Below are 13,239 nucleotides of genomic sequence, written 5' to 3'. Positions count from 1 at the left end.
CCACTCCCTTTAATAGCACACACACACACACACACACACACACATAGGCATAAATATCTTATAAAAGCTTGATGATTCCAGTCTGATATACATGTCATTAATCCCTATCACTCCTCTCTCTGCACGATCCACATTACCCCCTGCACGATCCACATTATCCCCTTTCATAAGTGTCAGGCTTGGCCTTAGCACCGGGCTCATACTGGGTTACTAGGATGCTGCTGCTTCTGACATCTCCGTTTCATTGCAGTGTTGGATCATGGTGTACTGGAGCAGCGACTGAATTAAGAAGCCTTGCGTGCTACATTGTCAGCACCTCATAGAACTGGCACTGTAAAGTGTTGCTTAAAAGTCTGACCAAGGCACTGAAGTCATTGATGAGGCCAAGGGCAACATGTACCCCCTTTTTTAGGTTCAAATGGCCACTGTGCAGCCTGTTTCATATTGCATTGGGAATTTTTACTCTGGTTGAGACCCTTTGTTTTCTCCTCCTTGTTTTATGTGGTTGCATTCTCATTCTTAGTCACTTCACACTAATCTGTCCTCCAGCAGTGAAAACAGCTACCCATGCAGGACTAAATATGTGCAACAGTAAAGAACAGTAAAGGGGAAATCCCACTGAATAATCATACCCAATAGCTTCATTAGCCAACTTCAAATGAAAAAAAAAAAAACAGTCCACACAATACATTTTTAAAATGGTTAAATTGTATCAGTTCTACTGTATGCTTATGGCATGTTGTGATTTAAGAGAACATATTTAAAAGGGAAATAAACTATGTACACATTCCCAGGCAGCTACTTTAGATCTTTTAGACTCAATGTTCAATGTAGACAGTACACTTCTGGCTGGGATCAATGGAACACACACATATTCTCGCTCACTCATTCTCTCTCACTCTCACACATACACACACACACACACACACACACACACACACACACATTGCTTGTTTTTTAGATATCAAGTTCTTAAGCTCTTGAGCATGTGGAGTGATAAATAGTTTGCAGCCTGCCAGTGAGATTCTGACTGTATTCCATGCTCACCATTTTTGTTACTATGAAGCCTGTGTTCTATTTTGTGTTCTAGGAAATTTTACAGGAAACATAACTTCATCTATGATTTATTGTAATAAACTATACTATACGTAGTTTGGTCTTATTAAATATTGCAGACATGGTGGGTGACGTTCTGTGATATATTGTATATTGCAGCATAGGTTGTTTAACCACTAAAATTGTAAATAAGGTCTCAAAATGGACTCTCTCTCTCTCTCTCTCTCTCTCTCTCTCTCTCTCTCTCTATATATATATATATATATATATATATATATATATATATATATATATATATATATATATATATATATTCAAAGGTGAGTAACTGTAGTAAGAGATGTACAGATATTCAATGCAAAATAACAGGATGTTTTGGACAGAGGTCCTTTGTTACAATTTTGAATATCTCTCTCTGTGTGTGTGTGTGTGTGTCTCTCTCTCTCTCTCTCTCTCTCTCTCTCTCTCTCTCTCTCTCTCTCTCTCTCTCTCTCAGCCCCCCTTTATAAGGTGTTTTCTCAGGAATCAGGACCAGAGATATTTAGCAAGATTTCACTCTACTAAACTCCACAAGTGTTTAATGTGTTCCTCTGTAAGCAAAAGGGTTGGTGATTTCTTTTGCAAATATATTCAGAGCCATGGTTCTGTGGGGTGACTCCAAACTAGCCTATTCAAACACTGTCAGATGTAACACATCCACATGATCAACTCATTATGGGACCCTGATAAATGACTTTCATTCGAGGACTTAACTTGGGAGACCTCAGTACTGTTCTGTTGTTATTATGTATTGTACTATCCTCATGCTATCATAACGCTATTGATGTGAAAACTGTTTGAAAGGGTTCCAAATACTGGAAACAGAGTGCCAAAGGGAGTGCATGGGTATGTGCGGGGGTGTGTGGTCATACATGCCTTGCATGAGAGAAGATGTAAAAGAGAAAAAAGTATTGACAAGGCCCTTCTTTGTACTGTTTACTGTTCCATGACATGCTTTCAGGCCCACTCTTGCACCAATACACACACACTCTCTCAGGCGAGATGAATACACTTTGAATTCCTTAGGCAGTCTCCCTGTGTTTATTGTGTGGCGTATGTGTGTGTGTGTATGAGTGTAAAACAATGGGCCTTAGAAAGCAATGTCCTCAGACTGGACTGAGCTCTGTGCACTATGTTCTTGGAAAGTGAGGTATGGAGAGGAGAGCTGGCTGACTGGCAGCACACTGAATGTAGCAAGTGAATAGAATAAAATAGCTCTCACATGCTGCTAAAATACTCCAAAAAGGAGCTAAAAAGGATTTCGTAACCATTGACCCATTTTTGACCCATCTCTATTTTGTTTATTGCTTAATGGGTTGAAAAGTGTGTGTGTGTGTGTGTGTGTGTGTGTGTGTGTGTGTGTGTGTGTGTGTGCGTGTGCGTGTGCGTGTGCGTGTGCGTGTGTGTGTCTTGTGATTTATAAATGGCGAAACAAAAATGACCCTATCCAGCAGTTTTGGTAGAAGGTCATGCATAAATGATCAACCTCAAAGGCTTCAGAAAAATCACACGTGAGGAGTGTGGTTGACATGCCTTTGTCTGCGCGGGAGCTGGTCAGCACACATACACATCGGCCTGATCGGCCACATCGGCCACTGCTGTTTAGCATTGAGCACTGACCTTAACACAGGCAACCTTATTAGTGGGTCTCATCCACTGTGCATGATAAGCAGGATAGAGCCTTTAAGAGAGCAGCTTAATTGGATGAAACTCTCCATCCTACAGTATGTGCCAAGTCACAGCGACATTGACCTCCTGAAGATTCCCACTGGACTTCCGGTTGGGATGTTTTCTGTCGAGCTAAAGCCATGAGGGCTGTTACTTTCACAGAGATACAGACAGACACACACACACATGCATACTGTATATATATTTACATAGCATGCATGTTTCAGATGAATGTTATGAATGTTCTTACCTCGGCAGGATGTGGTATGATATGTGATGACATGGGGATTGATAGATGCAAGCAATGTTCTAAGTTCCTAGTTGGGAGGGTCTTATGGGTGAGTGGATGATGCATTGTATCAGGGGATGTTTTACATCTCCATCCTTTACTGTCACTTTGCCTTAACAATTAAATATCTCTCACTCTGTTTTATTTTTCTATCTATATTTCTTCTTCACCTGTGAGCTAAACACATAAGCATGTCGGATGTGTTGACGTTTAAGGTGTATTTACTCATCCTGTATACCCGGGTTTGGTTATTTGAGCATTTTATAATGGATTAAAGGAGTACTTTAAGAGTGTGAGTGTATTTGGGTGTAAGCTTTTGGTTCAGGTGAGGGAGAGCTTTAGAATCTTTACTTCCAGAGTTTGACTTCGTAACACTGAAATCACTGCTGTTGATGCATATTGCCACAGTATTCCAGTTGTATTATCACATAGATAACCACAGGTCAACCCTTGATGTGCCAGTTTGTCATCAAGTCCCTATAATGTACATATATGTAAGTTGAACTCTATGGAAGTGTTCTTTATGGACAGTTATAAGCCCTGTAAATCTGCCTTTTTTGATGATATACTACAATGGCTTGTCACTGTCATTACATAAGCTAGTTTGATGATGTAGCACTTGTGTTACATAACTGGCCATAAAAGCTTTACAGATGAGGACTTCCACTATGTACTATATGTAGGAAATATATGTACAATATACAAGCTACTTGTTAGGCTTTTGTGTCTGTGTGTCTGTGTACACACAGTCACACATGTTTATACTGTACACTGCATTTCTATACTAGACATTGTAGAATTCTAAGTGCATTGTAACTAACATGCTGAATATTAGCAGTCTCTTTTGAATGATTGTGTGAAACATAAGGACTGAGCCTGCAGACCTGAGAGTCAACATGTGAGATCCTACAAATGGCCATCTGTGAGTCTTTATGGGTGGCATGCGTGTGTATAGTATGATAGTGTATTATTAGCATGTGTGTCTGACTGTGGGTGGTATTTATAGTTTGGGTATTAGTCAGTGATTTGTGGAGGATTTGCTCTGAGCTGTCTGGTCAGCAGTGGGCACTGAGGTTCAGGGGAATGACGCCATGGGCTGGTATGATTGCTTCATGCCTATCAATATAACTTGTATTTACGTGTGTGTGTGTGTGTGTGTGTGTGTGTGTGTGAGACACATGTGCAGACACATGTATATGCATGGCACTACGCTTTTGTATTTTAAATGTATTTTTATGCATATTTGTGTGTTTGTTATTTCTAACAGTTGATTGTCTACATGCTCTGAATACTTGTCTCCTACCTTTCTCTCCTCTGTCAGTCTTTCCCATTTGCCCCTAACCTCTTTTTCTCTTTTCCTCTATTGCTTTTTTGCATCCTCATTTCCTTTCTTTTACCTATTTAACTGTCTTTAATCAATCATTAGTTTCATATTTGATGTTTCAATCATCAACTCACATAGGGAAAGTCGAGCTCTTTAAGTTCCATACACAAGCACACAGGCACACACAAATTCTCTCTTTGTGACAGGTAGTAATCAATATAACATTCTGTCTGGTTCATACTGATGTCTACCTGGGTCACATTGATGACCCCTTTTCTCTGGTGACATTAAGGGCAGGCATGTAAAACATCAGGCTGTTTCTCACAAAAATGTCAAACTGGATTTCACAGCTCTAACTGAGAGAGAGAATGTGCACATGCACTCCTCAGTACACACCACATATATCTTTCTATATACACAATAAATGTGCTTTGTGTCACACAGACATACTTAGCTTATCAAGCTTCATAACTCATAACTAAGATTCTAGTCTTTGTATCATTTAACTACGCTCTGCACGATCCACATTACCACACTCTAAGCCATACCCATTCATGAGTGTCAGACGTGGCCTTAGCACAGGACTCTTACTTGGTTACCAGGATGCTGCTGCTCCTGACATCTTTGTTTCTTTGCAGGGTTGAATCGTGGTGTACTGGAGTAGTGACTGAATTAGGAAGCCTTGAGTGATATCTTGGCAGCATCTCATAGAACTCAATCTGAGGTGCTCATTGAAAGTTTGACAAAGATGCCATTGCAATTGTGTCCCACCCCAGGCCGCCACACCTGCTACGATCCCACCTTCTGCAAATAGCCTCAATTCAGAGGTCAACCAGTTCTAATCAGATAAACATCATGCACAACCTGTAATTTACCTGGGACGTCTTTCCGTCTGACGTGTATTCCCTGTTCTCACAAGATATCCCTATGTGCTGCAGTGGTACTCATAAACTGCATGGTATGCCTTTCTCAGGTTCAGCATGTTTCATGAGCAGGGTCATTCAGGCTGTTTGTCATTCTTCTCTCATTTCATGTGAGTGGTCTGGATGGTGAGTCAACTCTGTCAATAAATGTACCTATTCACACGGAGCTAAGGATATTCAACAAAAAAAAGCTAGAATAAGCTAATACCATGCTGTCCATTTCATTCCTTTGCTGCCAGTTTAAAGGACAGCTGCAGAGATAGCTAAACAAACAAACAAACAAAACATTAGGCATTTGTGATTACATTATATGCCCAAAACTGGCATGTCCTGACATGTAGGAATTTAAAATTAAGTTAAAATTCTGTTTTTGTTTTGGTACAATATGGGTTATGCTACATATGTCTTTGTGGATATGTGGATGTGAGAGTGACATTACCTAAGTATGGGTCCCTATATAGCTATTTTCTGGGTTACTGATACAGAGAAGACCACAACATTGCTGCAGAGTTCCTGAAATATCCAAAAGTTTAAGCAATTCTATATTTAGATAGAAAAAAGATAATGGTATGCACATTTTTAAGAGACTTTGTCAATTATGGGAAATAACATGCAACCACATATAACTTCACTTTATTTATTTAAAGTAGCATTTGAAGCTGTTATACCATTTATACCTTGATATGCGCACTGATTCTATGGTTATAACATTCAGTACAAAGTACTTTGTGAATTAACTGTCATACAACTAGAATATGTTTTAATAATACAGTGTTTTGCAGGCAACTGACAGGTACCTGGCAGTACATCTTACGCGTATCAAAAATGTTTGCCATCGGCTTTGTGATGGACTGGCAAACCAAATCCTTTTACTGTTAATCACTTTCAGACCGTTATTACTTTCAGAGAGGTCTGCCCTTAAGTATTTGTAGGAACTGACATCTTTAGCATTGTTAAGATAGGAAGCTCCATGTTATGTGGAGAACTGACTCTCTTTGCTTTACTTTGGTCCATTTTTCCATTGGGGAATTCCAGACTAATTGATTAGACAGATTAAAGTGATGACTGCCTGTGGTCCAGCAACAAACAACCAATAACCTCCTGCACATATAATCTATATTCTCTTTATAATCTGACTCATCCATAGCAAAAGGCTTTATCTGTATTTTTTGAGTCAGGACTGTTTGAGACTTATTTAGATTACATGGAAGAACTGTAAAGACTCCACCCTACTTTCTCTTACATGGACCTCACCAATCTGTTCTTACCATTTCCCCCCTCTTTAACCCCCTCTTGATTACACTTCCTGCTCTTTCCCATTCTGTACAAAATATTGTAACGATACCATACCAACGCCATTAAATGTGTTACTGTATATGAGATCCCATCGAATTGAACCCCTTGTTGTTTTCTAGCAATTGTGTTCCACATTCCAATTTTTTATTTCCCATTGCCACTTTGGAATTCTCTTTGCGTATGTGTCGTGAATCTATTAGCAGGGACTATCGGTGCATACTGCTCTTTCCACCAGTTCTATATAGCATGGAAAAACGTATACGACACCTACACATCCATGTCAGCATAGGAAAACAGCTGAGTCGTTCGCGTGCAATCCCCATTCCCCCATGTTTTTCACGCTGATTTCTTTTCTCCTCCCCTCCCCCACCTTGCCTCTTTTCCGCTACCCTCCCTTTGTTTGCCTGCTGCTGTTACATGGTTGCCGCCCAGCACGCTTTTCTAGACTCTGATTGGTGAGTTTGTCTGAGAGGGCGGAGTCAGACTTCAAGTCGTTACATTTTTATTTGTCCAGCTCGGAGGTTCGGTGTCAGACTAATGTTAGTAAGCATCGCTAGCGAAAATGTAGCGCAAGACGGCATCAGCTGCTTCTAACAGTTTTACTATTTTTGTACTTTAAAATAAAAACGCTAATTGATAACGGTTTAAACACGACCTAAGTGCTCCAAATAGGAACGAGGATTTAAAGTCACTGTATTCTCTTTCTTTGTCTTAGTCTTCCTCCTTCCTGTTTTTCTTTCTGTCCCGCAGTGCTGTGCTTGACGCTCTTTACGAACAAACAAGCATAAGCAAAACGGAAGACGAATACACTGATAGGGAGAAAAGTCTCTTTATCCTTCTCTCTTGCTTGGTTCCCGTGTCTAAGCATCTGTCTTGCGGGATCCGACTGCGGAGTCTAATGCCCGCTGAGGATGAGCCCAACCATCGAGCGGATGGAGACAGAGCAGCAGATGTGTTTGGGGAAAGGGGTTTTGCTTGAGCCCTTCGTACACCAAGTGGGAGGCCACTCATGTGTGCTTCGCTTCGGAGAGCAGACCATCTGCAAGCCCCTCATCCCCCGAGAGCACCAGTTCTATAAAAGTCTGCCAGTGGCCATGCGGAAGTTTACACCGCAGTACCGGGGTAAGTAGCATTAGCTGACTAGCTAACAATCTAACGGCCTGTCTCACCCCCAACCTTCCCTCTCTTTCTCTGTCACAGTCGCTCTGTAATAGCACTGCGGGTTTTGGTTAAGGTAACAATCCGTTGCATAGTGCTCGTCGCTCATGTCCTAAAGATTTACGTTAGCTAGCTAAATAATCATGAATGAATATCAGGTGCAGTGGAGTGGGGCAGCGGTGCGCATGGGCGTTAATTGAACTGTCCACATGGCGGCGTTGTACTGAATGCTGTACTGATATGGTCGGTCTCATGGATACCCAACAACAGGTAGGTCTGTCGTCAATGGTGACTGTTGCTGCGGGAATCGTAGTTAATAGTCATCTCTGTCTTTACCGTACAAGAAAGGTATGGTTGTGAAAATTATTCTGGCTCATGCTTGAAAACCGAGTCTTTGGAAATAGAAGGATTATAAGATATTTGGACGCCTTATATGATCACACATGACAACCATGGACCAACAGCCGTTCACTCCACCTTTTCAGTTTTTCCATTAGCACAGAGTATGGCGTGACATGTTCAGCTAGCAAACGCTGACTCATACTTCATCCATGACCATATTTTGTTTTGCAGAAGTGAAATACCTCTATAATGTACTATCACGTAAGTGAGAAATGCAAAATGTGCTGACTGTTCAGAATCTTGTTCGTATTAGTGTTTTTTTTAATTCTGAGAGACGTCTTATGATGTTGTAAATTTGCTGCATGTACAGTAATGTGTGTCGATTAACAACGAAGACCATTATATTTTTGGGTTCCATGTGTTGATCTGAGCAAAATCTGCCTTATTTTGTCATCATTTAAAATGATGCTGAAGTCTGTAATTTGCTTCTACTTGTCTCTTGCTTTTGTTTCTCTCTTGCTCACTGTATGCACACACATCCACACAGAGGGTAACATGGCCAATATGATCTGAAAGTCATGGACTATTTAGGATTTGGGACTCAATCATGTGATGGAAAACAGAACTGGTTTTGGAATCACCTCTCTGGAAGTCTTAAGACTTCTGAAAAGTGCCATTTCTCCACTGAATGCTGTTGCACTCTGGAATGGAAACATGTGGTTTTTTTTGTTTTTTTTAAATAATAATAAATGGCTTATTTAAATTACTGAGCTTTTGTGACTTTTTGATTTTTGTCTCAACCTTTGCATATAATCTTTTATCATTACTGTAATAATGCTTTTGTGTGGCTGTGACAGGGGCATTAGACAGATGCATATGGTTTTGCTTTTATGACTAAATATCTTTAATAAATTAATTTTTCAAATCTTCTGGCTGGTGTCCTTTCTTGGTGGTTTGCGTGTTTGCTTTGGATAGAGTGAAACCATATCTATGTCGCGGGCTTTGTAGTTCCTCTGCCCTCTCCTCAGGTCTCTTTTGTTCCTGTCTTTCTCTGTTACTCTGCTTTCTCCATGTATCTCTCTCCCATTCTCTGTCTGTTGTGGACTTGTCTGATCTCTATCAGGTTAGGAGAAGGCTGTGCAGTGGCTCTGTAACTTTTGTAAAACGCTGGAAAGCTTGTAAGAACCAAAAAAAGTGCAGTGGGTAAGAGATGCTAAAGATTTCCCAGAGTGCCTATTTTTGAGCTGGGGCCTTTGACTCTGTTTAAATATGATGAAGTAAGTGTGCTATTTCTAGTGACTGTTCAAAGTAACGTCTCTGTCCGTTTCCTATTGCTCTCTGTGTAGGGGTGGTGTCTGTGAGCTTTGAGGAAGATGAGGAGGGCAACCTGTGTCTTGTGGCCTATCCACTGCACAGTGAGCTGGATGATCTGGAGAACATGGACTTCTTGACTGACCTAGAGCCTAAGAACAAAACAAAGTGGTCCAATAAGATGCTGCTGAGTAATGAAGGCTACAGTAAGGACAGGTCCAGACACATGCGCAAGGACAAAGACAAGAGGTGAGGAGACATTTTTACACACACACACACTTACTTACTTTCCACTCTATATAAGCTTGCAAGGGCAGCATGTCGAAAGTGTCGCATGAGCAGACTTCCTTCGTCATTTTTTTTTTTTGTCCCCTAATCCCACCTTTTCCTCCTTGTAAACAGAGGAATGTTTCACTATACTCTGAATCCTTTGTAAAAGTCAAAGGACTAAAGCCATAAAAAGGTTTTAAAGGCCACTATTCTACTCTGTTCTACTGTTCTTGGCATGGATTTCGTAACGGACATAATAAGTGTGACCGGTTAGCTCCTCACCATTATCATGGTGAAGCAGTGAACACATTGCCCCACCCACCAAAAGATGCATTGTTAGTTCCCTGGGTGTGTGCGTGTGTGTGTGCGTCTTTGTCCACAACTCCAGGCAGGGGTTGTGGAATTGGAGCATAACACACATTTTTCTGACCTTATTCTGACCTTGGTCTTGCTTGTATTTGCTGGTTTGTCTATGCCAGTCCTTCCTGCACCAGTGAAGTCCAGCTAGCTAGAAACATGACCTGTTATGAAATATCCGACGACAAATGCTTTTTGAAAGGGACTCAAATTCTACAAGCCAGGTTTAGTGCCACATGTATGTTGTTCAAGATAGTTTTTGAAAAACCCACAAAGTGATTTTACTTATCCTATCTGATATAGAGAAGTTGTTTAGAAGCCATTGCCTTAAAATCATTTGATTAAATAGACAGCTAGTTGGGCTTTTGTAAATGAAAATAACAAGTGTGTCTTGCTGTGGTGTGGGCACAGCCTGAAGCGGGAGGAGGAGCTGGAGTGGTTACAGCAAGCCGAGGTGCTGCACTACAGCCTAGAGAGGAGTAACGCTGCCCGACCGCAGTTCAAGCACAACCCCTGGAGCCTCAAATGCCACCAGCAGCACCTGCAGAGGATGAAGGAGAATGCCAAGCACCGCAACCAGTACAGTATCCTTCAGCTTAGTGAACTGATGACAACCAGCGCAGTGCAGGGGTTGCACACACTCAGCCATGTAAAATAGAAGTGAAGCGTTCTGCCCATGTGATTATTTGAAAGCTTTGCTTATTCAAAGGGAACTTGCATTTCTTTTTATGAAATAAATCATTTGTAAAAAGAACAGTACAAAAAGTTGGCCCTTACTGGTAAGATGATCATGGTCAAAGGCATTGATTTGCTGTTAATCAAATAAAATTGAAATTGTATCTAAGGCAAAGCAAAGAGACTAAAACAGTTTGCTGCTTTTCTCATAAAAGTGCTGCAGTCTGGGTAGTGCAGTATATGTGTATATGTATAGTGGGTGTTTGCCTTGACCCCGGCCCCTCCCCCAGAGTTTATACTATTGGAGAACCTGACGTGGCGCCACAGGATTCCGTGCGTGCTGGACCTGAAGATGGGCACACGGCAGCATGGCGACGACGCCTCAGAGGAAAAGAAAGCCGTGCATATCCGCAAGTGTCAGCAGAGCACATCAGCAAGCATCGGTGTGCGGCTGTGTGGCATGCAGGTGAGCTCCAGCCCTGTGCCTTACCCTCATGCGGTGCTCCGCTTCGCCCGCTGCACAAGTGGTTTCAGTCGAGGCGCTACAAGGAGTCGGTGGTAGCTCAGTGGTTATGGTACTTGACCTGTAATCAGAAGGGTGCAAGCCCCACCACTGCCAAGTTGCCACTGTTGGGCTCCTGAGCAAGGCCCTTAACCCTCAATTGCTCAAGTTGTACTCAGTCATAATTGTAAGTCGCTTTGGATAAAAGCATCAGCTAAATTCCATAAATGCAAATGTAAGGAGTCAGATAGTAGTGGTCCCATATGGACTAAGTGTATCAAGTTTACAGATTGTGGTATTATTATGAAACAGACCAAGTCTGAATTAGCTTTGAAGACTTTAGTTACCAATAACACTGTCTGATGCTGGTCATCTTGTATTCCACAGGTCTATCAGTCTGACTCGGGTCAGCTCATGTTCATGAACAAGTACCACGGGCGCAAGCTGACCTTGTCCGGCTTCAAGGAGGCCCTCTTCCAATTCTTCCACGATGGGCGGCGTCTACGTCGTGAACTGCTGTCGCCTGTGCTGCAGCGTCTGCGAGACATGCAGGCGGCGCTGGAGGCGTGCGAGAGCTACCGCTTCTACTCCAGCTCCCTGCTTATCATCTATGACGGCGAACCGCCCCGCCACCGCTCCCCCGAAGACGGCATCTCGGAGGAGGAGGAAGAGGAAGAGGAGGAGGAGGAGGAAGCGGAGGCGGCGGCGGCAGCTGCTGCGCTGGAGTTCCGGGGAGGCAGCAGCTGTGTGGGGGCTGGCGGAGGTGGTGCAGGCAGTGGCGTCAGCTCCGCCGTGGCCTGTCGCAGAGCCCAGCTGGCTGCCAGGCCTGCCGTAGATGTGCGCATGATCGACTTTGCCCACACCACGTGCAGACACTACAGGGAGGACAGCGTGGTGCATGAGGGCCAGGACAGCGACTACATCTTTGGCTTACAGAACCTCATCACCTTCATTTCCCAGCTGGAGGACCACAGTACTGACTAAAGGTGCACGTGCCGGGGTCTCACCTTTTGTCCTACTAGATTTGGGATAGATATGTGGGCCTTTCCCAGAAGCCTCTGTCCAATGTCGTTCTATTGTTCTTTACCTTTACTCCTGCTCTTTCAACAGTCCCAGGGGAGCAGGACATTAATTTGGCTCCAGCCTCCACGGGTCTCTTTGTGTCTGCTGTTTCTTTGCTGTTTTTCTGTTCCTAGAGGATTAAAAAGGGTTGGAGGCCCCAACACTGAGGGCATGCCACTGGTTTGTCAAACCTGACTCGGTGAACAGTAGCATTCCTCACAGTCTTCCATGCTACTGATAAAAAGTCCCCACACCCTGTTTTTACCTATGTACAAGCAAAAAAAATAAATTGTCAATTACCATGGTGAACTGACTCCGGTCGCACACCCATTCCAAAAGAAGGGTGTAGCACTTGCAGCTTACACTGAGATATTTGCGTGTGCTTGTATGGAAAACAAATAGAGACTGGATAAAGAGAGACTGCTCAGGGGCGTTGAAAAATCACTACCCTCACATCTTTTTCCATTGAAAAGAGTCAATGACACGGTAGAGACGTACAGAAACTACATTAGAGCTTTATTTATTTGACATAATGTATTTCTTAAGGAAACTAAAAAAAAAAAAAGGGAAAAAAAAGAAAAAATTAAACGAATGTGAATGGAGACACCAAGACTACATTCCATGTTATTAATATTATAATAATGATATTAATAAATATTGCTATTTGACATGTTTAAATACCTCTCTTATATGTGTGTTGTCAACAATATATTGGAGGACAAATAAAAATGCTTTTGATAAGTCTTGAATTTATTATGGTTTTATTTATGATGTAAAATACTAAATTTTAGGTTAGGCTCAGAAATGTTAAATAACTGTTGACTGGGTTGCATAGTTTACATCTTTTTGGATGTCCCATTCCTTTTGGAAGGCGTCCTCCTTTGCTATGAGTGGTAAGCCTGTGTTGTCAACCATTTACCAGTCATTTAGTGATTACAGCACAGTTTCAGTAGCTTGTGTCAACCTG

At 42.1% G+C, this 13,239-nt stretch overlaps 1 protein-coding gene across 3 annotated transcripts; it reads left to right on the top strand.

Moving 5' to 3' along the window:
• Window positions 1-7,105: 7,105 nt before the first annotated feature.
• ip6k2a (inositol hexakisphosphate kinase 2a) lies at window positions 7,106-13,013 on the top strand. 3 transcript variants are annotated; one of them, XM_081718161.1, is made up of 6 exons: window positions 7,722-8,356; window positions 8,643-9,298; window positions 9,442-9,655; window positions 10,445-10,617; window positions 10,999-11,174; window positions 11,598-13,013. In XM_081718161.1, the coding sequence occupies exons 3-6, from the start codon at window positions 9,534-9,536 to the stop codon at window positions 12,192-12,194; spliced, it is 1,068 nt and encodes a 355-aa protein (XP_081574287.1). In that variant the 5' UTR covers window positions 7,722-8,356; window positions 8,643-9,298; window positions 9,442-9,533; the 3' UTR covers window positions 12,195-13,013. The 3 variants fall into 3 exon arrangements, with proteins under 3 accessions (XP_026853393.2, XP_081574287.1, XP_081574286.1); XM_026997592.3 differs by lacking the exons at window positions 7,722-8,356; window positions 8,643-9,298 and adding an exon at window positions 7,106-7,717; XM_081718160.1 differs by having other exon boundaries at window positions 7,722-9,298.
• Window positions 13,014-13,239: the final 226 nt, after the last annotated feature.

This window comes from Electrophorus electricus, chromosome 7 (assembly GCF_041902795.1).
Source record: "Electrophorus electricus isolate QZ-2024a chromosome 7, ASM4190279v1, whole genome shotgun sequence".
Lineage (NCBI taxonomy): Eukaryota > Metazoa > Chordata > Actinopteri > Gymnotiformes > Gymnotidae > Electrophorus > Electrophorus electricus.
The sequence above is the reverse complement of the archived record's forward strand: the minus strand, read 5'-3'. Positions and strand labels throughout refer to the sequence as shown.